The 24,196-nt window shown below is 42.5% G+C and overlaps 1 protein-coding gene across 1 annotated transcript in view; it reads left to right on the top strand.

Moving 5' to 3' along the window:
• Window positions 1–12,706: 12,706 nt before the first annotated feature.
• Window positions 12,707–24,196, top strand: part of KIAA2012 — a 270,773-nt gene continuing 259,283 nt past the window's right edge. Inside the window, exon 1 of the mRNA XM_082262270.1 lies at window positions 12,707–13,046. Within this exon, the coding sequence (XP_082118396.1) occupies window positions 12,960–13,046 (87 nt within the window). The 5' untranslated portion in view covers window positions 12,707–12,959. The remainder of the gene's footprint in view (window positions 13,047–24,196) is intronic.

Here is a 24,196-nt window from a genome sequence, read left to right as displayed (position 1 = left end):
AGGTAGATGCGTCAAATATGGCAGTAGGAGCAGTTCTCTCACAACGACCAACAAACACTTCACCACTTCACCCAGTTGCTTTCTTCTCAAAGTCATTAAGCAGCCCAGAGGTGAATTACCCAGTGGGTGAAAAAGAGTTACTAGCCATAAAACTGGCATTAGAGAATTGGCGACATCTACTTGAGGGTACTCGATTGCCAATCCTTATATATACTGATCACAAAAACCTTCAATACCTTCAGACTAATAGAACTCTTTCCCACCGGCAGGTACGATGGTCGTTATTCTTGATAATTATTCTGAGATTTAATTTTCTAGTGACCTACACGCCTGCAGACAAAAATAAAAAAGCGGATTAACCGAGGATGGCTACGCCGAGGTTCCCTCAGTTCCTATAATACCCTATGAACGTATTATCGGTGTTGTCCGTTCCCTGAAGGAAGAGATTTTGCACAGCATAGGACTGGATTCACCTCCACCACAACTAAATGCTGATGCAGAAGGCTTCCTCTACTACAACGACAAATTATACATACCCCCTACTATGCGAACCAAGATCTTGGAATTGTCGCATGATGTACCTATGGCAGGACATATGGGTATGACTAAAACATTAAATCTACTTACTAGGCAGTTTTGGTGGCCTGACATGAAGACGACCGTACAAAAGTTCGTTTCATCTTGTGACATCTGTGCAAGGTCCAAAATTGACACTACAAAACCATCGGGTCTACTTTGTAGTTTACCAATACCCCAGGTTCCGTGGGAAGTGGTATCCTTAGACTTTATAGTGGAACTACCACCTTCCAAAGGATTCAACACCATTTTAGTGTCAGTGGACCATCTGACCAAGATGGCACATTTCACTCCTATCCGAAGACTACCTTCATCCAAACAAACAGCGGAATTACTTGTGAAACATGTCTTTAAGTTACATGGTATTCCAAAAACACTTCTGTCTGACCGTGGTTCACAGTTCATCTCGAAGTTTTGGCAAGCTCTATGTCAGATACTACGAATAGAGCGAAAACTTACCTCTCCTTACCACCCTCAGACCAACGGACAGACAGAGAGAGTTAACCAGTGCATTGAGCAATATCTACGTTGCTATACTTCATATCTACAGGACGATTGGGTTGACCTCCTCCCGCTGGCGGAATTCGCCTATAACAACGCGACCCACAGCACTACTAAACAAAGTCCATTCTACTTAAACTATGGGTTTCATCCCACACTTCTTCCACCACGTATCTTGCCATCAAGTAATCCAGTGGCTTCTGATTATCTTACCCAAATAAAGGATTCCCTGGGTTTGCTCAACACCACCATCTCACATGCTCATAGCCAACAAAAGAGGTACTACGACCTTCGTAGGAAACCCTCTCCCTAATATGCCATTGGGGATCTTGTCTGGCTTTCTACAAAAAATCTGAGATTAAAGATCCCTAGTAAAAAACTTGGACCCTTATTCCTGGGACCTTTCCCAATAGAGAAGCTTATTGGAAAAGCTGCAGTACAACTCACATTACCAACAGACCTCAAGATACATCCCATCTTCCATGTGTCGCTACTAAAGCCCCATGTTCCTAACCAAGGAATAAGGCCTACCATCTCACCTCCACCTCCTGTACAAGTTGAAGGCGGAGAAGAATTTGAGATAAAGGAGATTCTGGATTCTCGTATCCATAGAAGAAGACTCCAATATCTAGTACGATGGAAGAACTATGGGCCCCAAGACGACACCTGGCTGGATATATCCGATATACATGCCCCTAGACTGATTCGCCATTTCCACTCAAAATACCCGGAAAAAACAGTTCTAGAGGCCTTCCGGAGCCGGCCTTAAGGGGGGGGGGGGGTACTGTAATGTTCTGGTACCTACGGTACCCTTATTTCCATTTCTCTCCTAACATTGCGTCCCATCTTGCTATCCAAATGGAACGCATACACCTTTAAGGGCAATGACATCATCGCCGAGCGCCGCTATGAGCGGCTATTTCAATCGCCGGTTTGCTCTCACTCATTGCTCGATCACACCGCATGTTCACCTTACCTTGTCTTGTGCTGCCGGAGCTTCTAGCTATACCCTTTGCCTGAACTGAACCGGAACCTCGCTGCCGATCCCGTATCTCGCTACCGGATCACTCCTTACTACTGGACCTTGCTACTACTATCTAGTGATATGTACCCCGCAGGGGATTCCTTCCTAACCTATACTTTCACTATCATCTACTGCATATTACAAAGACTATTACTATCTAATCTATTCCTATCATCTGCATAGATTGTTAGCTCTTGGGACTACCATCATCTATCATTGCACTAGGTTACTCTATCTTGTATACATTCTGCTGTCCCCTACCATCTGTACTATACATGATTGCTAGAACCTATCTGCATACTACCATCACCTACCACTCTCCTGAATACTATTACTGAGTGCTCACCATACTATCGCCTGTCTCTCACCTCTATACTATCATATATTCTATCACTCCAGGAACATCATATTGAGTGTATGTATATTGCATAACAGGCTGTGCACGGTGATGAAGTCCTGAGAGTTGGATATGTTGTTCAACAGAATCTCTACACGACTACTGAGTGTAACAATTCTGCAGCTGCAAATCCATTCATTAACAAAAAACGCATGAGCGTTACACACATCCACTCAACTTCTTTGGTCGACCATGGCAAGGCTTGTTCTGAGTGGAACCTGTCCTGTTAAGCCGCTGTATGGTCTTGGCCACCGTGTTGCAACTCAGTTTCAGGGTCTTGGCGAACTTCTTATAGCCTAGGTCATCTTTATGTAGAGCAACAATTCTTTTTTTCTGAACCTTTAGAGAGTTCTTTGCCATGAGGTGCCATGTTGAACTTCCAGTAACCAGAATGATAGAGTGAGGGCGATAACACCAAATTTAACACAACTGCTCCCCATTCATACCTGAGACCTTGTAACACTAACGAGTCACATGACACCTGGGAGGGAAAATGGCTAATTGGGCCCAATTTGGACATTTTAGCTTAGGGGTGTACTCATTTTGGTTTCGGTTTAGACATTAATGGCTGTGTGTTGAGTTATTTTGAGGGGGACAGCACATTTACACTGTACTGCATGCTGTACACTCACTACTTTACATTGTAGCAAAGTGTAATTTCTTCAGTGTTGTCACATGAAAAAATATAATAAAATATTTACAAATGTGAGGGGTGTACTCACTTTTGTGAGATACTGTATATACAGCTGCAAGAAAAAGTATGTGAACCCTTTGGAATGATATGGATTTCTTCACAAATTGGTCAATGTGATCTGATCATCATCAAAGTCACAACAATAGACAATCCCAATCTGCTTAAACTAATAACACACAAAGAATGAAATGTTGCCATGTTTTTATTGAACACACCATGTAAACATTCACAGTGCCGGTGGAAAAAATATGTGAACCCCTAGACTAATGACATCTCCAAGAGCTAATTGGAGTGAGATGTCAGCCAACTGAAGTCCAATCAATGAGATGAGATTGGAGGTGTTGGTTACAGCTGCCCTGCCCTGCCCTATAAAAAACACACACCAGTTCTGGGTTTGCTTTTCACAAGAAGCATTGCCTGATGTGAATGATGCCTCGCACAAAAGAGCTCTCAGAAGACCTATGATTAAGAATTGTTGACTTGCATAAAGCTGGAAAGGGTTATAAAAGTATCTCCAAAAGCCTTGCTGTTCATCAGTCCACGGTAAGACAAATTGTCTATTAATGGAGAAAGTTCAGCACTGCTGCTACTCCCCTAGGAGTGGCCGTCCTGTAAAGGATGACTGCAAGAGCACAGCGCAGACTGCTCAATGAGGTGAATAAGAATCCTAGAGTGTCAGCTAAAGACTTACAAAAGTCACTGGCAAATGCTAACATCCCTGTTAGCGAATCTATAATACGTAAAACACTAAACAAGAATGGATTTCATGGGAGGATACCACAGAGGAAGCCACTGCTGTCCAAACAAAACATTGCTGCACGTTTACAGTTTGCACAATAGCACCTGGATGTTCCACAGCAGTACTGGCAAAATATTCTGTGGACAGATGAAACCAAAGTTGAGTTTTTTGGAAGAAACACAGAACATTATTTGTGGCGAAAAAGAGGCACAGAACACCAACATCAGAACCTCATCCCAACTGTGAAGTATGGTGGTGGGGGCATCATGGTTTGAGGCTGCTTTGCTGCTTTAGGGCCTGGACGGATTGCTATCATCGAAGGAAAAATGAATTCCCAAGTTTATCAAGACAATTTGCAGGAGAACTACAGGCCACCTGTCTACCATCTGAAGCGCAACAGAAAATGGGTGTTGCAACAGGACAATGACCCAAAGCATAGAAGTAAATCAATAACAGAATGGCTTAAACAAAAGAAAATATGCCTTATGAAGTGGCCCAGTCAGAGTCCTAACCTCAACCCAATTGAGATGCTGTGGCATGACCTCAAGAAAGCGATTCACGCCAGACATCCCAAGAATATTGCTGAACTGAAACAGTTCTGTAAAGAGGAATGGTCAAGAATTACTCCTGACCGTTGTGCACGTCTGATCTTCAACTACAGGAAACGTTTGGTTGAAGTTATTGCTGCCAAAGGAGGTTCAACCAGTTATTAAATCCAAGGGTTCACATACTTTTTTCACCTGCACTGTGAATGTTTACATGGTGTGTGTTCAATAAAAACATGGCAACATTTCATTCTTTGTGTGTTATTAGTTTAAGCAGACTGATTGTCTATTGTTGTGACTTAGATGATGATCAGATCACATTTTATGACCAATTTGTGCAGAATTCCATATCATTCCAAAGGGTTCACATACTTTTTTCTTGCAGCTGTATATATATATATATATATATATATATATATATATACTTTATATACAGTGTATATACATATACCATTCCTGTTTTGGAGGTCGTCTCATTGTTGCCCATCTAGTGTACCTGTTGTAGATTTCATTAACACCAAAGCAGCTGAAACTGATTAACAACCCCCTCTGCTACTTAACTGATCAGATCAATATCCCAGGAGTTTAATTGACTTGATGCTATATTCTAATTAAAAAGCGTTCCTTTAATTTTTTCGAGCAGTGTGTATATATATATATATATATATATATATATATATATATATATACACACACACACACACTGTATATACATATGTATACTGTGTATATGTAATTATAAATACCATTTTTTGCTTTTTTTTATAAGTGATCACATAATCTCTGTTCTCAGCTCCATTGGGGGCTTAGAGAGCTAGGGGTGGAGAAATAGCAAGACACTTTATCTTCCCAGGGAATGGCTGTGCACAGGGAGTGTGTCAACAGAAGTCTGATCATTGGAGGATAGGCAGGCTGTGCTCCCAGCACAGCCAGAAAACTGACCATGCTGAGGTAGATGTGCTTTCATGCCTAGCATGGTCAGTTTGAAACAGGAAAGCAGGGGAATGGGCAGGAACACCAGGTATTTCACACAAAGGAAGTAATGCAAAGCGAATATGATACTTTTTAGTACATGGTACAATAGGCACATATTAGAAATAAGAATTTTTGGGGTAACATATTCTTTACCATTTTTTATGAACCCAGATTCATAAGGATCAGGTTGGCTTCATCCCTTGCCAACAGACTAGCATCAGACAATACCTGAAAAATTATCTATCTGACATATCTCATGCACCCAAAAACTTTATTGCAATGCTTCTGCCTAAGGACATTCATGAGACATTTGATACTATTTTATAAGACTACATACCCTAAGTTCTCCTTAAAAGGAGATTCAAGGAAAATGTCCTGTCTTCATCAAAGGTTCTTTACTATAATCCTCATGTTTGTTATCTCAACCATTTTTCCCCAACCAGAAAAAGGAACCTGGAAGGGCTTTCCCCTCTGCCCTATCCTGTTTATCTTAGTGGTTGAATAAAAAAAAAAAACTGTTCATGTATACCTGCTTAAGAAGTGAACAACTTAAAGGAGTAGTGTTTACTTTTAGATTTCTGCAAGAGATAGCGTCTTTAAGCTCATAAAATATTTGAATAACATTGTTCTTAATGATTTATTTTTTACACATAAAATACAAACACATTTCCCACCTGTGTATATAGAAGGGCTTGCCAAACATTTTTCTTTTACAAGTTCTTTTCCATTTTGAGAAGATAAATTAAATGTCTGAAGTAACTTAAGCAAATACATAACGTATGTTAAATTATTATTGCAGTGTTTAAATTAAAGTGATTTTCGATTTGACTCTCCCACGTAGAGCAAAAATGAAGTGCAAATTGTTGACGTGGCACCACATCCAAATAGATACCACGACAAAGGGGAAAAGAGAGAAAAACTGACTTTATAGGTTGCCACACATAACCCCAGATAAAGGAAAAGAGTACTCCGAGAAAGTGTATATAAAAATACCAAAGTTGTAGCTCTTTGGCATCAACTCAACTCGCCATGTTTGGAGGAAGAGGAACGCTGCCTATGACCCCAAGAGCACCATCCCCACGACATGGAGGTGGAAACATTATGCTTTGGGGGTGTTTTTCTGCTAAGGGAACAGGACAACTTCACTGCATCGATGGACGGGGCCATGTACCATCAAATCTTGGATGACAACCTTCTTCCCTCTGCCAGGGCATTGAAAATGGATGGTGGATGGGTGTTCCAGCATGACAATGACCCAAAACACCTGGTCAACGCAACAAAGGAGTGACTCAAAAATAAGCACATTAAGGTCCTGGAATGGCCTAGCCAGTCTCCAGATCTTAAACCCATAGAAAATATGTGGAGGGAGCTGAAGGTTTAAGTTCCCAAACGTCAGGCTTAAAACCTTAATGGAGAACATCTGCAAAGGGGAGTGGTACAAAATCCCTCCTGAGATATGTGCAAACCTCGTGGCCAACTACAAGAAATGTCTGACCTCTGTGATTGCCAACAAGTATTTGCCACCAAGTATCAAGTCATGTTTTGCGAAGGAGTGAAATACTTATTTCTCTCATTAAAATGCAAATCAATTCATAACTTTTTTTAAATGCGTTATTCTGGATTTTTTTTTGTTGTTACTCTGTCTCTCATTGTTAAAATAAACCTACCATTAAAATTATATACTGATCATTTCTTTGTCAGTGAGCAAATGTACAAAATCAGCAGGGGATCAAATATGCCAGCGTGCACACAGGTTCATTGCTGTGTGATCTACAGGATTCTGTGTACTCTGTTACCTGTTCCTGTTCTTGACTTCTGTTTCCTGGCTCAGCTTGCCTCTGATCATGCTTGAACACTACCCACCCTGACCTCAGCTTGTACCTGAAATTTGCTCTTGCCTTTGCCTGATCTGCCTCAAGGTTGCTGACCTCGGCCTGTGTCCTGACTATTCTTTTGCCTGCCGTTTATGCCTGATCTGACTGTCTGCTACTGACCCCGCTTGTACCCTGCATCCTACTTATCCAGTGCTACTTATCCAGTGCCTCCTGACCAGTACGATTTCTGCCTGGTTCTTGCACCTGCATCCTGTTGCCAGCCAAGCACCTGCCCATCTGCTACCAGCCAGCTCTGGTCCTGCTGCCTCTGTCTGCTGTCAGCTGTCTCTGTCTTCTAGTTTGTTCCCAGTGGAGCATTGGCTAGACACTGGACAAGAGTGGAGGAGCTCCGTGTCACAGGAAAGCATCCTCAGCAGGATTTGCACAGATGCCACTAGTTGGGCTGCCTGAGCTCAAATGAAGGAAACAGCCACGGTCCCGCAGTTCGCTGAGTGTGATGTGTAATCATTAGGTGTAACCAAGTGCCCAGGAACTGCAGCCAATCAGTAAAATATGATATTGTTATGTGACAACATCAGAAGTTTGCTTCAGCTTCAAAGTGTCTTATTGGTTGCAGGTTGTGTTTGCACATTATACTCAGTGAACTGCTGGACCATGGCTTTTTCATTCATTTCTGCTGTAATTTCTCACAGATATAGTAGTAGTTCTGCTTGTGTGTGGCCTGCAGGAGGTAGGCCTTGGCCCAGCAGTGGGCCTCGAGTGTTTGAGAATCACTGGTATAGGCATACGTTTATTTTTGTAGTAGTAGTCACATTTTTTGGATAATGTGGGGAAGAATTCTAACCTGTCAAGTTTGGATTGCTGTCTGTGCTTTTTATTAATAACTATTAACAAGGGGAATCTTCCAACAGGGACACCTGTTCTGGTGGCAATTGTCTTAGGGCTCCTTTGCACTTGTGGTTGGGGATAAAATCATATGGCTTATGGCCCTCTAACCACTCACCCTTATGTCGTAAAGGCAGCAGCTGGGGTGTACTCTAGAGCCCTCTGAGCACAACTTTTTCTAGTAAATGGGGCCATGCTGTAACCTCCTCACAACCGCATGCTATGCACGTGATTGCAGAGTGGTAATGCAGCATTTAGGAGGTTAAAACAGGCTTTGAGGAGACAGACATATTACATCTTCACAGCTAGTCAAATGCCTCTGATAACCAATCCAACCACAAATCGCTTTTCAGAGATGCCGCAGTGCCTGCTACTAGTGTAAACAAGCCCTTAGAAGAGAATTTACTCCCACTTGCATTTCAAGAACAGAAAGTAAAAGGAAATCTCAAAAATTAAACCTAAAAAGGATTAACACGGAAAGAGCATGCGTAAGATGACCGAGGCAGATGCACCTCTGAGCCGCTCTGCAAATTCCCGGCAATAACAGCCAGATCTAGCGGCTCCGCGCTCCACCTGCACTGCACTGCCTAATCACCCAATTCACTTGCAAGGAGGATCGGCACCCTGCTGGATGTCTCATTGGCCATTTGGAAAGCCTCAGGGCGGCTCCCACAACTTGACTCGAGCAGCGGGCAGGGGAAGCAAGATGGCACACACGTGTCACCTTGCCACTTCCACAGTGGACCAAATCCCAACCTCCTGGTTCTGGAAGTCACAAGACAGGCTCCTCCACAGCCTCTCCAGATACAGGTGAGCCTACTGACAATCCCTGTTCACCGTCTAGCCCTGCAAGGTCTCCCTCACAGGCTGCAGCCTCATCCCCAGGCCAGGATTCACATGCTTCCTCAGCCCTAGACAGGGAGATTGCAGACATTCTTTTCAGCCAACCCAGCAGCCAGGAGCTTGATCCAGACAGCCCTGCTGATCCCCCTGCTCTCCATCTATCCAGCCACAATACTCAGGAGACCCAATACTTCTGGCTCGCTTTGCAGATTTATTACAGAGGGAGCTAGCAAAGGCTACCGACAAAGTGGCCTCTGAAATAAAGCAAGAGTTCCAGGAGTTCGGAAATCGTCTGAAGAGCATTAAATTGAAAGTGGATGACACACTTCACTGAGTGTCCCAAAATTCTACCATACTAACTGACCTGCAGGACCGCCTTGAGGAGGCTTATGCTAAAATTGGTGACCTTGAAAATTGCGCTAGGCGCTATAACTTTCGTATCAGAGGTCTTCCGGAAACGGTGAAAGATGCCTATTCTCTAATGCAAGCTCCAGTGCCTGACATTGATGAAATCTACATGGAAATAAATCGTATCCATAGGGCCCTGGTTCCTCCGAAACCTAATCACCCCCCATCCCAGGGATGTGATCATGAAGCCCCTCTTCTTCAGGATAAAAGAGGCAGTTATGCGTCATGCTATAGAACAACTGAATCTTGAAATTGAGGGCCACAAAGTTCAAGTGTTTGCAGACATCTCCCAGGCCTCAAAAAAAGGCGATCATTCAAACCTTTGCCGACAATGTCCTCAAGTATATAACTAATCCTTAAGTGACTCTACCTAACTTGTTGTCCCTGCTGGACCATTTTTCCCAACTTTCTGGCCTTTCCCTGAATTCTCAAAAAACAATGGCACTTAATATTTCAGTATCCCCTGCAATGGTAAAGGCCCTTCGGGATACTTATCATTTTCAATAGGCACATCATTCCCTTCCATATCTAAGGTTACAATTGACATCCTCTATTGAGACTCTGTATAAGGCAAATTACCCCCCATTGTTTAAAAAACCTAGGGAGGACCTTCATCGCTGAGGAGATTATTCCCTATCATGGTTTGGCAGAGTAAACTCAGTTAAAATGACGTTCTTACCCAGAATACTACTTTAGAACTTTGTCTGTGGCGGTCCAGAAGGCAGATTAACAGCGTCTACAAGCTGAAGTTCTGGAAAACAGGAAACCTCGGATGCAGAAACAGACATTATATATCTCAAAATTTAGGGATGGGTCGGGTCTTCCCAATCTACTGGCATATTTTCATGCAGCTCAAATAGCCCAATTAGCCTACACTACTGCTAAAGGCTCTTTTCCTCTGTGGGTCTCTATTGAGGTACTCTCTTGCCATCCTTTTGCCAAAGGATCATTAATTTGCCTTCCTAGCCATCAACATCACATTCTTTAGCAGTTTAAGACAGAATATGTCACTGCAACTCTTTATCGTCCCCACATACACTGTTAGCTCCCATCTTTTGTAACCCAGAGTTTCTGCCTGGTCTGGTACTGAGCTAATTTCAGTGGTGGCTTAATAAGGGGATGTTAAGAATTGGCAACTATCCTAATGGGGATCAAGTATATTCCTTGCAAAACTTTAAGGATACGATGTAAGTGCCCTCTAGTGAAATATTCCGATACAATCAGATCACGTCCTATGCCGGCTCTAAACTCAACTTACTAGTGGGGCCCCTTACACTAACGAATTTCAAAATATCTTGCCAAACCAGGGGTCTTTTTAAGGGGAAGTAAATCTGCGGTATATACCTCTCTTACTGAGCCAAACTCAAAACTTACTTATATGAACCAATGGGAAAAGGACCTGAACCTTAGATTTGATCTGACTGAGTGGAAGGGCATTGCTTATAATTTTTCTAAAGTCTCCAATAATACGACTCTAAACAAAGCTAATTATAAAACACTTCTGCGCTGGTACCTGGTTCCGACCAGGGTAGCCAAAGTGCATCCTTCCACATCACTAAAATGTTTTCGACGTTGTGGCCAGTTGGGGATGATGCATCACATTTGGTGGCAGTGCCCCCTCGTGACTAGGGTTTGGATCAGGATACTTAACCTCATAAATTAGGTGACAGTGGTGCACATTTGCAGATCCCCCAAAGCAGCTCTTTTTCACAAACTGCCTGATGAAGTACCCAGGGCGTCTGTGAAATAGATCACTTATATATTGCTGGCAGTAGGGATCACAATTTCTAGGCATTGAATGCAGTCGGTTATTCCCCTCGTCTACATCAAGAGTAAACTTAATTGGATCATAGTTAATGACAAGCGCACTCATATACTTCATAACAATTCTAAAAAGTTTGATAAAATATGGGGACTCGTGGATTTGTTATATCCCAGCTCCCCAATGAGCTTGGGGTTGACCCTCCTCTTTTTCTATTTCTTTCCCCCCCCCCTTTTTTTCTTTATCTATACCCCCTTTCTCTGTTATCTACATTTAATGTACATTCGGTTGTCTTTGGGGCTTTATACAGTTGTGTGCCCAAGGATAGTTTCAGGTATTAGCGTCTGGGGTCTCCCCGCTACTCATTACCCATTATTTTCCTCTCACCCATTACCCCCCCCCACTTGCTCCCCCCATCTCTTCCCCCATACCATGCCCTTGTTCCTGCCCTCCATCATACATAGCTGTATCCCTGGTTACAAATAAGAAATGTTTACTCTCGTGCCCATCATTGCTCGAGATTATGTGTTTTTTGTTTTATTTCCTTATGGTGATGGATAGTACATTTAACCTCTGGATATTAACCTGCGACCTTTTTTTGCTGGTTGTATGCCCTTTTTTCTTCTGATGTTGGATTCTACTTATCCTTGCTGTTCATATTTTATTCACCTGTGTCTTGATATGTTGACAACTTGAGAATTGGCTTTGTTCCAGTGTTATCTCTGTTATTACTAGATCTTTTCAATAAAAATATTGAAATATAAAAAGGATTAAAACTTAACTACTCTACTCACAATTTCAAAAAATAGTTTTGACTATACATACACGTTAACACATGTGAGATGAGTTTATTTATCTTATTACACACTGTACTGTATCAATAGATTTTTTAAAACTGGATTTTCCCATGTATTAATATGTGCATTATTCTTGAAACACAAGCGAGCATGGTAAGCTGCATATTTTCTGGGGTCATTTTAGCCTGAGATTAAAAGTATAGCAGGGGGGAATTGTGAAAAGAGGGAGGGGTGTTTTCTTATGCAGAGATTAGTTACATAGTTACATTTTGATTGACCTCATGTTCTTACCCCCTGGCAGAGATTGTTCTTTGTTGGTATATATTTGTTACATTTTAAATGCTGCATTTTTTAAGTCACAAATCATTTTACTTTTCCAATGAGTAAACTAGAAAACACGCACAAAGATAACGCATTTTGAAAACAATATTTGTCTTCTAGCTACAGCACTGTTATATTTTATGCAATAAATGTATATTTATATACTGGATTCTAATCTATAAGAATTAGAACTGTTAAAACAAAAGTGTATACTTTGTCTGAGCTGTTTATGCATTAGCTGGGTTTTGCCAACTGAATTGCACCAGTTTTAAAGTGCTGGCATTTTCAGTGTCCCCGAGGGTTCCTGATTTCCCAATCTGCTACCAAGGTAACACTGGAAACAATCTCTTTTAACAATGAGGAGCAGTGAGGAGTATGAGAGATGTTCAGATGGTGCAGGCTAGCAACCAGTGCAGCAAAGACAACACAAACAGTGTAAGCAAAGGGCGGGTCTGAGAGCACAGTACAGAAATCTTCAACACTTTTATAAAACTTTGTCTTCTTACTTAAATATTAATCATTGGACAATTCTGGACATTTTCTGTGGATCTGTAGGAAAGCATTCCATCACAATCAGCTTGTAGCTCAAAGCAGAGGAATGTGAGTGTGGTGGGGGCTGCTGGGATTGAAAGTCTCAGGAGAGCTCGGCCATGAAAGATGTCAACTCTCTCCTTGCTAAGCCGAGGGAATGCCCAGGTGATCAAAACTACCCAAGAGAGAATAGAGATCCGCTATGAACCACAGGTAAGAAAACGATTACTTATATTATCAGAAGTTTTTTTTTTTTCTTTGCAGTTAGTATGGTATTACTGTATAAAAAGCGTCACCAACTTGAAATCCAATAATTTATTAATGTCCCACAAAAAGCCAATCCACCCAAAACTAGTATTTCAATTTGGAAAGATACTGGCGGGTACTTCCAATCTCCTGTATAGAAAACAATTCAGCCAACTCACCCTTAAACACTTCTGGACCGGAAGGATTTGCCCCCTTAATGACCAGGCTATTTTTTGCAATTCGGAATTGCCTTACTTTAACGGAAAATTGCGCGGTCGTGCGACACTGTACCCAAATAAAATTGATGTCCTTTTTTTCCCACAAGTAGAGCTTTCTTTTGGCGGTATTTGATCACCTGTGCGATTTGTACTTTTTGCACTATAAACAAAAAAAGAGCGACAATTCTGAATAAAAAAAAAAATATTTTTCACATTCTGCAATATAACATTCCGAAAAAAAAAGTTAAAATCAAAAATGTTCATCCTTTTAGGCCATATTGTATTCTGCTACATATTTTTGGTAAATAAAAATCGCAAAAGGCGTATTTTGAATGGTTTGCTCAAAAGTTATCGCGTCTACAAACTAGGGGAAAGATTTATGTCATTTTTATTTATTTATTTTTATTACTAGTAATGGCGGCGATCTGCGATTTTTAGCGAGACTGTGACATTGCGGCGGACAAATCAGACCCCTAACTGACATTTTTGACACATTTGGGGGGACCAGTGACATTACTACAGTAATCAGTGCTAAAAATATGCACTGTTACTGTAATAATGACATTTGCAAGGAAGGGGTAAACCTAGTGGGTGATCAAAGGGTTAAATGTGAACCTAGGGGAGTGTTTTCTAACTGTGGGGAAGGGGGGGCGGTGACCATAGAGACCTGTGATCCTATATAGAAGCGCTCTGTGATCATTTCAGAGAGAAGAACGGTCGGCTGTGTTTACAACATCCGACCGCCCTTCTCTCTCATCGGGGAGCGATCGCGGGTGCCCAGGGGAATCACAACCGATGTAGGGCTAAGTCAGTTCACGCAGGAGGGCCAGCCTGCCGCAGGAAATGTGCGGCGGGCAGTCCAGAAACTGTAAATATGCTTGTTACATCCCCTGTAATAGGACTGGGAAGCAACATCGGTGTGCTCCAGCGCAAAACAAGATTAACCACTTTAATAACGGGCACTTTCACTCCCCTTCCTGCCCAGGCCAATTTTCAACTTTCAGTGGTGTCACATCTTTTAGTGATATTTAGGCTCCGTTCACATGTAGGCGTTTTGGGGCGTTTTTGGGGAGTTTTTCTGCTCTAGGATCAGCTCTCAAAACGCCGAACAAGACAAATCCTATTCATTTCAATGGCCCCTGTTTACATCTGAGAGTTTTGACGCTGTGAGCAAAACGCCCTACGCTCAAAAAAGTACATGAGCTTCTTTTTGGGCAGATTACAGGCGTTTTCCATTGGTCTCTATTCAATCTAAAAACGCCTGCACAAAAAACGCCTGTAAAACGCCTGCAAAAACGCCCATAAAAACGCCTGAAAAAACGCCCATAAAAACACCTGTAATAGCAACGCCAAGATGTGAACGTAGCCTTAATCACCACTGGGGTTTTAATTTTTTGTTAAATAAATGAAAAAGGAAAGAAATGTTAGTTTCTGTTATAAAATCTAGCAAACAAGGAATTTTTCTTCTTCACTGATGTGGGCTGATGAAGGGGGCACTGATGGGCACTGATAAGCTGCACTGATGAGGAGGCACTGACGAGGCTGCACTGATGAGCCATTACTAATGGGCACTGATAAGCTGCACTGATGGGGCTGCACTGATAATGAGTGTACTGATGATCAGGGCACTGATTATCAGTGTAAATGCTGTACTCACTGTACTCACTGTGTCCTGCCAGATTGGTTCTCCTTTCCTCACACGCTATCTCTGTGTGAGGAAAGGAAAGCCAATAACCGACATACTGCTGTTTACATTGTGACAGCAGTGATTGGATACAGCTGATTACGTGGTAAAGGGCCTCTGTGATTGGCCCTTTACCTCACTCAACCTGTGATCATCTGTGTCCAAAGCACACAGCGGTCACAAAGCACGCTCAATGCACACCCCAGGGGGCACACGAGGCGCGCATGTGGGAGAACGTCTATGGGTGTTCTCCCAGAACTAGAGGCCTGCGCTGTAGCCCTCTATCAGCTATAGTACAGGTGGAAAGTGGTTAACTAGACATAGTGCGGTTAGTGCCTCCACATCAGGGCAAAATCATCATCTTTTAAAGTTGATCAAAAACATCAGACAGTGCTGTACATAAGAAAGTACTGCATAATATACATATAACGTGTTTCAGCCCAAAGGTCTTTTTCAAAGCTCCACCCTGTGTCCCTGTTGGAAGATTTCCCCTCTATTCCTGTTCTTGTGTCAACCCAAAATTTGGGACTTTCTTTTACTTTCTTTTTTGATGATAATGGTAAACAGGGCAAACAAAGATGGTAAATCACATTAATGAGGGCACAGACAGAAGCAAAAACCCGACAAAAGTTCTAATTCCTCTCTACTCTATCCAAAGCTAAAAAGTAAAAAAAAAAAAATTGCCTTTAGAAATATTTTAAGCTCCAATGACTATGCCTAAAATAGCTCCCATTCAGTTTTATTAGTTCTTTTCATGTTAGTTTTGCAATTAGTCCAGTTATCTTCAAACTTGATTTCCCAGCCATACTAGGAATTCACGAGCATTTAATAGCTCCTTCCTTAATACATTTTTCAGCACATCCAGGACCTTTTATATTTAAAAAAAGAAGAGTTAGAGGCATCTTGGATTCTTTCAAAAGGCTTAATCAGGTGCTTTACCTCATCAAATGGAAAGGTTTTTACCCAGAAGACAACTCCTTGGGAATCAGACGCCAGTGGGCCTGCTACTCATTCCTTTCACCAAGCACATCCTGGAACTCCGAACTGTCAGTCATCATACCACCTGGAATCTCATTTTCTAATAAACCTTTTTAGCATTGCACACAACAGCACTTAGTAGGCAAACTAAGGAAAATAATGCAGGTCATGGAGTCCTTACTAGTCCATCTTTAGTTCCACCATTCCTTTTTTAAGCTGAGCATATAACTGACTAGTTCTTCTGTTGGTGGTTTAGCTTCTTATTTGACTTCTTGTTCACTGCCTGGTTCACCCATTGTGCAAAGGGGCTCAATCAAGCACCTGGTGTACCCGAGATTCTGTGCCCCAGGGATTTAGGGTTACCCACTGGTTTTGACATTCTCATTATAACTACTGTAAGGGGTTGGCTCAGTAGCGGGTGTGGGTGACCCCTTGGGTGGGTTCGCTATACAGAGAGACAGCCAAGGAGTGGTTGAAAACAACGGTCTATGGTTTATTCTTCCAACTTGCTGGAAACAAGTGCAAGCATCCAAACAGCATTAATCAAACAAACATAAAATAAACCCTGGCCACTTGGGGCGTCTACCTTCACAACACAGGAACCTACCTATGTAGTCTGTCCCAACCTACTGCTGGGCAGACACTGTTGGTCATACAGCAGAAATCTCTATTTGTTTTCTTTTCACACAGAAAAAGTCAACACCACCTCACCTTCAGAAGTCTTTCTCAGCTCACTGCTCTCCTTAACGCACAAAGCCTCAGGATGCAGCAATCAGTAGTCATCCTCTGGATAACTTATAGAGGCCTTAATTGCCTCATTCTGAATAGCTGAAGCTTTCCAACGTCCTTAAACCTTTCTGGCTAACTCCGCAGCCGACGCCTGATAGTAATTGGTGAATTGTCTAAACAAGGCAGAAATGTATCTCCCGTCTGTGACAACACCCACAGATTTACCTGACTTCCTGTCACACTACCTATCCTTGCTACTATATTTTAAAAAATCCACTATAATAACATGCATAAATATTTTACTTTCCTTTATGGTCTAAAAAAAAAACATTAAATATAACATTATATTAATTGAAACGCTAATATTGCAAAGCCAGCATGTTCCATGGTACTGCCAGCAGCTAAGCTGACAATGGTCATGCAAGTATCTGTTGATGTTTCCAATGGATATTCTATCCAATGACTTGATGAATGACGGCTGATATTTACAAGTTTGGAAAGGGCCGTACCAAGTGAATATGCTTTTACTTTTGAAATTAGATTGATCCAGGGTGCTTACAGGGACAGATGGAGCTTGTAGGCTGTACATTGTTATCAGCATGTACAAAGTGTGATTAATGAGATGAAAAAACTTGTTCCATTTACTGTCGGGATTTGTGTCTGAAAGCTCAGGCAACCCTTCTCTAACACTTGATAAATCTATTCTGGAGCACTTTGGCGGACAGGCTGCTAGTATGCAAGAAGTGGTGTTTGCCAAAAGGCAGCCCAAATAAAAGTTATTTTAAAAGTTGAAAGCTGATTTTCATGTCTGGAACCCAAACGAAAGAATGCCCCTAACCTTTTTTTCACAAAAAGGGTGCCCTCTTAAAATTAGGAATTATTTAATACTGGCTTCTATGGGGTTTTTTTTTTAGCTATCATTCATTGGCTAGCAATAGCAAAATGAAATTATTTTTGTTTTGTTGACTTTGATCTTGAAATGTATGCTGTAATGGGCTATGGGAATTGGCATTTACAGGCTAATGCCAGGCAGGCCGTAGCTTTGTGTTTAGGTTTGTGATAGGGAAGTAATACAGTTTTTTTCAGTTAGTTATTATTGCAAAGATTACATGAACTTTGATTTTAAGACTAAACTCCAGGCAAACAGCTAATTACACAAATGAAATACATGAACAGTATATGGGCTGTTTTATCTTCTAATGAATTGATATTTCTGTTTATCCAGTTCGGAGATTTACACAACTCAGCCCCACTGTACAACACTGTATTGCAGGTCAGAACCTATATTCTTGCTGCGACAGTTAGGCTATACTAAAGCTGGCCATAGTTGGTTCCTGTTGAACTGGCCAAAATTTGAACCATGCATGGGCAGGCTGAATGTACCCAAGTTGATCAATCGATCAACTTGGGTACAACAAGCTTATTAGATTGTACATGTGATTATCGCTAGCGGCTGTTAAATATGCTAGCAATAATCACTGTGTCCTCCTGGTGGAAACGGCTTCCCCAACCCCCATGTTGGGAGAATACAATAACTCTGTGGGAGGGATTCCCCCATCAGCACGGACTGTGTTGGTGGGGGAATCGTGCAGTGTTTCCCTCCCTTAGCCTGTGATTGGACAATGAAAGGAGATGTAGTAGACAGATTGGGGGAAATTCACTAAAACTGGTGCACACAGAATCTGGTGCAGCTGTGCATAGTACCCAATCAGCTTCTAACTTCAGCTTGTTCAATTAAGCTTTGACAATAAAACCTAGAAACTGACAGATTTCTATGCACAGCTGCATCAGATATACAAAAAATTGTCACTTCCCCCACCTATAACTGGTGCTAACAGCAAGGAGCACTGGAAGGGCAAACGCATGTCAAAAAAGCCAAGGAATTTCCAGTCACAACTTACCAACCAGCCTGCAACCAACCGAATTAACCCGTCTAACAGTATGTGTTAAAAAGAGGGGTTTATTTGCACACATTTGCAAACACATGCGTAAACAAACATAAATAGACTGGCGCAACAGGACTCAAAGGTAAACCTCAATGGCCTCCTATAGATCATATGGGAAGATTAAACGGACCTGAATGGTCTTCTAGAAAGTCCATAAAGTCCATAAGTGGGACCGGTCTGTGCACTCCTGAAGGCAGCTTAATCTCAAGTGGAGAAGAAAACTTGCAAGATACTGGAAAAGAAGAAAAGCGCCACTCTAAGTGCAGTAGACTCGGTAATTTATTAAACATCTACCATACTGGGTACTCACAAGATAAAAAGAATAAAAACATGGTGAATGTTGCTCAAAAGATCGGTTGTTCCACTGCCTGGGCGAGGAGGGACTGATGTGCTCCAAACGAATCCGTGTCCAACTGCGAGAGTCAGCGATATCCGGACCCAGGGGACACCTGTAGCGCCTCCGGCGGCGGACTTCCGGGTTGGGCGTGGAGCGTGGGGTGTGATGACGTAGGCCTACTCTCGCAGTCGGACACGGATTCGTTTGGAGCACATCAGTCCCTCCTCGCCCAGGCAGTGGAACAACCGATCTTTTGAGCAACATTCACCATGTTTTTATTCTTTTTATCTTGTGAGTACCCAGTATGGTAGATGTTTAATAAATTACCGAGTCTACTGCACTTAGAGTGGCGCTTTTCTTCTTTTCCAAACACATGCGTAAGCTGCAGGCCCCGGCAAGGCACCCTGATATCTGCAGGCCCTAACTATACCTTTAACTACTTGCCAACAGCCCACCACAGATATACTGCGGCAAGCTGGCTCGGCTGCGCGAATCGCCGTACCCAATACGTCGCTCTTTGGAAGCGAGCATGGGGGCGCGCGCTGTCAGGGGCCCACACCCCCATGCTCGCTCCCAGGGAGCGACGTATTGGGTACGGCGATTTGTGCAGCCGAGCCAGCCTGCCACAGTATATCTGCGGCAGGTGGTCGGCAAGTGGTTAAAGGTACAGTTAGGGTCTGCAGATATCAGGGTGCCTTGCCAGGACCTGCAGCTTACGCATGCATTTGCAAATGTGTGCAACTAAACCCCTGTTTTTCATACTATTTGACAGGTTAATTCGGTTGGTCGCTGGCTGGTTGGTAAGTTGTGAATGAAAACTCCTTAGCTTTTTTGACAGCTGCACCAGATGCTGTGTGCAGCAGTTTTCGTAAATCTCCCCCATTGGCTCACTTCTGCCACTGGCTGGTTCCTTGAGCTGCCCCTCCCTCTCACAGCAGTGCTGCTGTACTGGGGAATTCAAGAGGCCGATACCAAGGAAATGTTAGGTGTTTACCCAGCTTATATTTATAAAATGACATCTGACTATGTATCATTGAATACAGACCTGCATTATTTGGATTCTTTTATATCTGCCTCAAATTCATCTTTAAAGTGGATTTCCAACCTGTGTTAAAAAAATTAAAAGTCAGCAGCTACAAGTACTGTAGCTGCTGACTTTTAATATAAGGACACTTACCTGTCCAGGGAGCCCACGATGTGGGCACTCGAAGCCGACCTGTCCTTCAGCTCCGAGTGCAGGGCCCGGCATCCTTACTAAGGGAAACAGGAAGTAAAGCCTAGCGGCTTCACAGGCTGTTTCCTACAACGCATGCATGAGTCACCCTGCGCTTTCTGAATGATCTCGCTGTATTCTGGGACCTGTGTGTGTTTCCCAAAAGGCAGCGGGGGGAAGGAGGAGGGGCCGCAATTAATGTAGGTCACTGCAGTGCCCTTACACGGAAGTTGGAGTGGGTACCTGTTTTTGACAGGCATCCACTCCCCCCTGAAAAGTGCCAAAAGAAGAGGGGGAGGATTGGAAGCAGATAAGCGGAGCTTCTACACTTGGGTGGAACTCCACTTTAATGTTATAAACACATTTTACATGCTTTTCTGCTATATTTTAGTAAGTGTGTGTAGCTTTTCACCTAGATTTCTAATTGTATGTTAATTTAGTGCAGTTATCATCCAAGATAAACTACAGAGGCTAGATAAACTATATTTAAACTATGAGGCTACATAGAGAATATATTATTTTCAATCAGTAGAGTATAAACTGGCAAAATGTGCTTTTCTGGATTGGTGTTGGTTTTATCATTAAGGTAAAGTCACTGATTTCTTGCCAGTGTTTGTGCATAAAGGCGTGCATGCCTTATTGCAACATGTGTATGTGTCCAGGCATTTTCACATTTGCCCACCCATCTGTCTAGAAACACATCCATGCCTATCCATCTGTGCAGAAACACCATTTAGTTTTGGCTAGCCTCTATAAAGGCTCCACGAACATTGCTTTCATGGACAATATACTGTTTAGCCCAAATTCTACATAGGCTGGCTATCCAGACACAAAGGCATGTGTGTCTTATGGAAATTTGTGCATATTTACATGTACCCAAGCATGTGGATGCATATCGATATGCATAAAGCCACCAGTATATTTTGTCTATTCTTTATAGGGACCCAGAGGCTTTGACATAGTTGCTGAGTGATCATCTGTATGTCTGTTCTGTGTGCCTTGTATTTTTGATCAGCTGGCCGACCTTCATTGTGACCTGGCTAGGTATGGTTATGTTGGTCTTCTTATTTCTAATTTCGTCTTGCATCCTGCCTCTCATTGCCAACCTCTGTCTTGTTATTGACTTTATCCTGAGTTGCCTTTTTGGCTCTAATCCCTTCCGCCTTCCTCTTACCAACTTGGCTCTCTGTGATCTTACTCCAGTGACCCCACTTCTGTCTCCTAATTAAGTTCTGTGCCCTAGTTTCTTGCAACAGTTTTCCACCTGTATAATAATTTAATACTGGGACGAACCAATCAAAGCATCTGTATTTTCCAAAGTATAATGTTTAGAGCAGGGATATGCAAACTGTGGCCCTCCAGCTAATGCAAAACTACAAATCCCATCATGCCTCTGCCCCTGAGTGTCATGCTTGTGGCTGTCAGAGTCTTGCTATGCCTCATGGGACTATGCCCCATGGGAGGGCCACAGTTTGCATAGCCCAGGCTTAGAGTATTTCTTTAGAATCTTTTTAATAAACATGTTATAGTATTCACTATAGAGCAAGGATAGGCAACCTTTTGAGTTTAGTGTGCTAAAAAAAATGTTTTGACACATTCTAAATCAGGAAGAGGAATATTTTGTAAATGATTGCAATGCTATAAACTACATTCTGCAAAAATAACCCCCAACATTGGTGTCATTGACTGCAATAACATTGCTCAACATTGGCATCAGTGACTACAATAACAACCCCCAACACTGGTGTCAGTTACTGCAATAATAACCTCCAAAATTGGTGTCAGTGATGGCAATATTACCCCCCACATTGGTGTCAATGACTGCAGTATAATTTCCCAACATTAGTGTTAGTGACTGCAATACAAACCCTAACATTGGTCTCAGTGACTGCAATATCAACCCCCAACACTGGTGTAAGTGATTGCAATATTAGCTACAAATATTGGTGTAAGCGACAGCAGCTACCCCCACATTGGTGTCAGTGACTGCAATATTAAAGTGATTGTAAAGGAAACATTTTTATTTAAAAAAAATAACAGTGGTTTTGCACAGAGCAGCCCCATTCCTCCTCTTCTCGGGTCTCCTCTCCTCATGCTCTGGGCCCCTCTCCCTTGCTGAGTGCCCCCATAGCAAGCCACTTGCTGTGGGGGCACTCCTGTATGCTCACTCCCGAGCCGACTCTCTGCATCCATTAGACACAGAGAGCGTAGCTCAGCCCCGCCCATCGCTCTCGCCTTGCTGGCTGTGATTGACAGCAGCGGGAGCCAAAAGCTTCTGCTGTTGCATCTCAGCCAATCACTAGGGAGAGACCTGGGAGAGCCCCAGGTCTCGTGCACATTCCTGGATCGAGATTGGTATTAGGCGGGCTGAGGGGGGAGCTGCACACTTCACTCATTACAACCACTTTAATCACCAACATTGTTGTCAATCACCGTTATAATAACCCCCAACATTAGTGACAGTGACGGTAATTTGCAATGATACAATGATGTGCATCATTTCTTCCATGTTACAAAATACCTCGTCATTTGTTTCCAGTCTGTATATACATGGGTATAACACAAAGCAAAATGGATTAGCTCCTATAAACCCAGCATACTTCATCATGATAATAGATAGATTTTCACTATGGATGTTAGGAGTGCTTCATAATTATAAAACACATGAGTTTTATATGTACATTTCTTTTTTTGCTGTTTGTGCCATCAAGGGACATAGAGTGAACTATACAAAGCTGAAACAGTCATGTGGACTTGAGATATTAGCCTAAAATGTGTCACATATCAGGTGTTGGAACGGACCTGAGCACAGCTGCTATGAATTTTGATGGTCGTTACGCCAGCTCCTCCATGTTTTCTTTTGATCCCAGGGATGGTTATGAGCCAAAAGGTTTAAATATTTGCAAATGTCACATCCTGTAAAGTAATCATGTTACCAGCATGCAATACTTGAAAGTGAAGCCATGAGTTTATATATAGTAGTTTTACTGTGATATGCAAAAGCCTCTATGTTTGCACAGCAAAGTTCTTTCAATGTTGAACACTGAAAATGAGATTTTTCGAGAGTAGTCCTTGCTTACAGGAATCATTTAAAATAATTCTGAAATATGTAGACTTACATGGCATACCTTTCCATTAAAAAAAAAATGCTTGTTGCCTGGCTGTCATTCTGCCACTTTGATCTCTGATTTACCGTCCTAAAATAAATATGCAGATATCTAATTCTCACCTACGGCAGACTTTGCTGCATGTTTCTTACAGATCAATTACCTATAAAGTATTGAAGACTTTAGATCGGCGTGAAAGCCAAACAATTAGCATTTCATTGAGAGATGTAAGCAGTGGCAAACTATATATTTCTCTCACTGCAGGTTTCCTTTAGAGTACCCATACATAAGAAGAGATGGTATGCCCTAATATTTTGCTCTGTGTAACAAACAAATTTAGAATATTCATGGAGTACCATATATACTCGAGTATAAGCCGACCCGAGTATAAGCCGAGACCCCTACTTTTACCACAAAAAGATGGGAAAAATCATTGACTTGAGTATAAGCCTAGGGTGAGAATGCAGGGCGGCGGGCATGGTGCAGGAGAATGCAGGGTGACTGGCATGGTGCAGGAGAATGCAGGGTGACTGGCATGGTACAGGAGAATGCAGGGTGACTGGCATGGTACAGGAGAATGCAGGGTGACTGGCATGGTACAGGAGAATGCAGGGTGACTGGCATGGTGCAGGAGAATGCAGGGTGACTGGCATGGTGCAGGAGAATGCAGGGTGACTGGCATCGTGCAGGAGAATGCAGGGTGACTGGCATGGTGCAGGAGAATGCAGGGTGACTGGCATGGTGCAGGAGAATGCAGGGTGACTGGCATGGTGCAGGAGAATGCAGGGTGACTGGCATCGTGCAGGAGAATGCAGGGTGACTGGCATGGTGCAGGAGAATGCAGGGTGACTGGCATGGTGCAGGAGAATTCAGGGTGACTGGCATGGTGCAGGAGAATGCAGGGT

The sequence above is a fragment of the Pelophylax lessonae genome, assembly GCF_965119305.1.
Source record: "Pelophylax lessonae genome assembly, chromosome: 6".
NCBI lineage: Eukaryota > Metazoa > Chordata > Amphibia > Anura > Ranidae > Pelophylax > Pelophylax lessonae.
The sequence above is the reverse complement of the archived record's forward strand: the minus strand, read 5'-3'. Positions and strand labels throughout refer to the sequence as shown.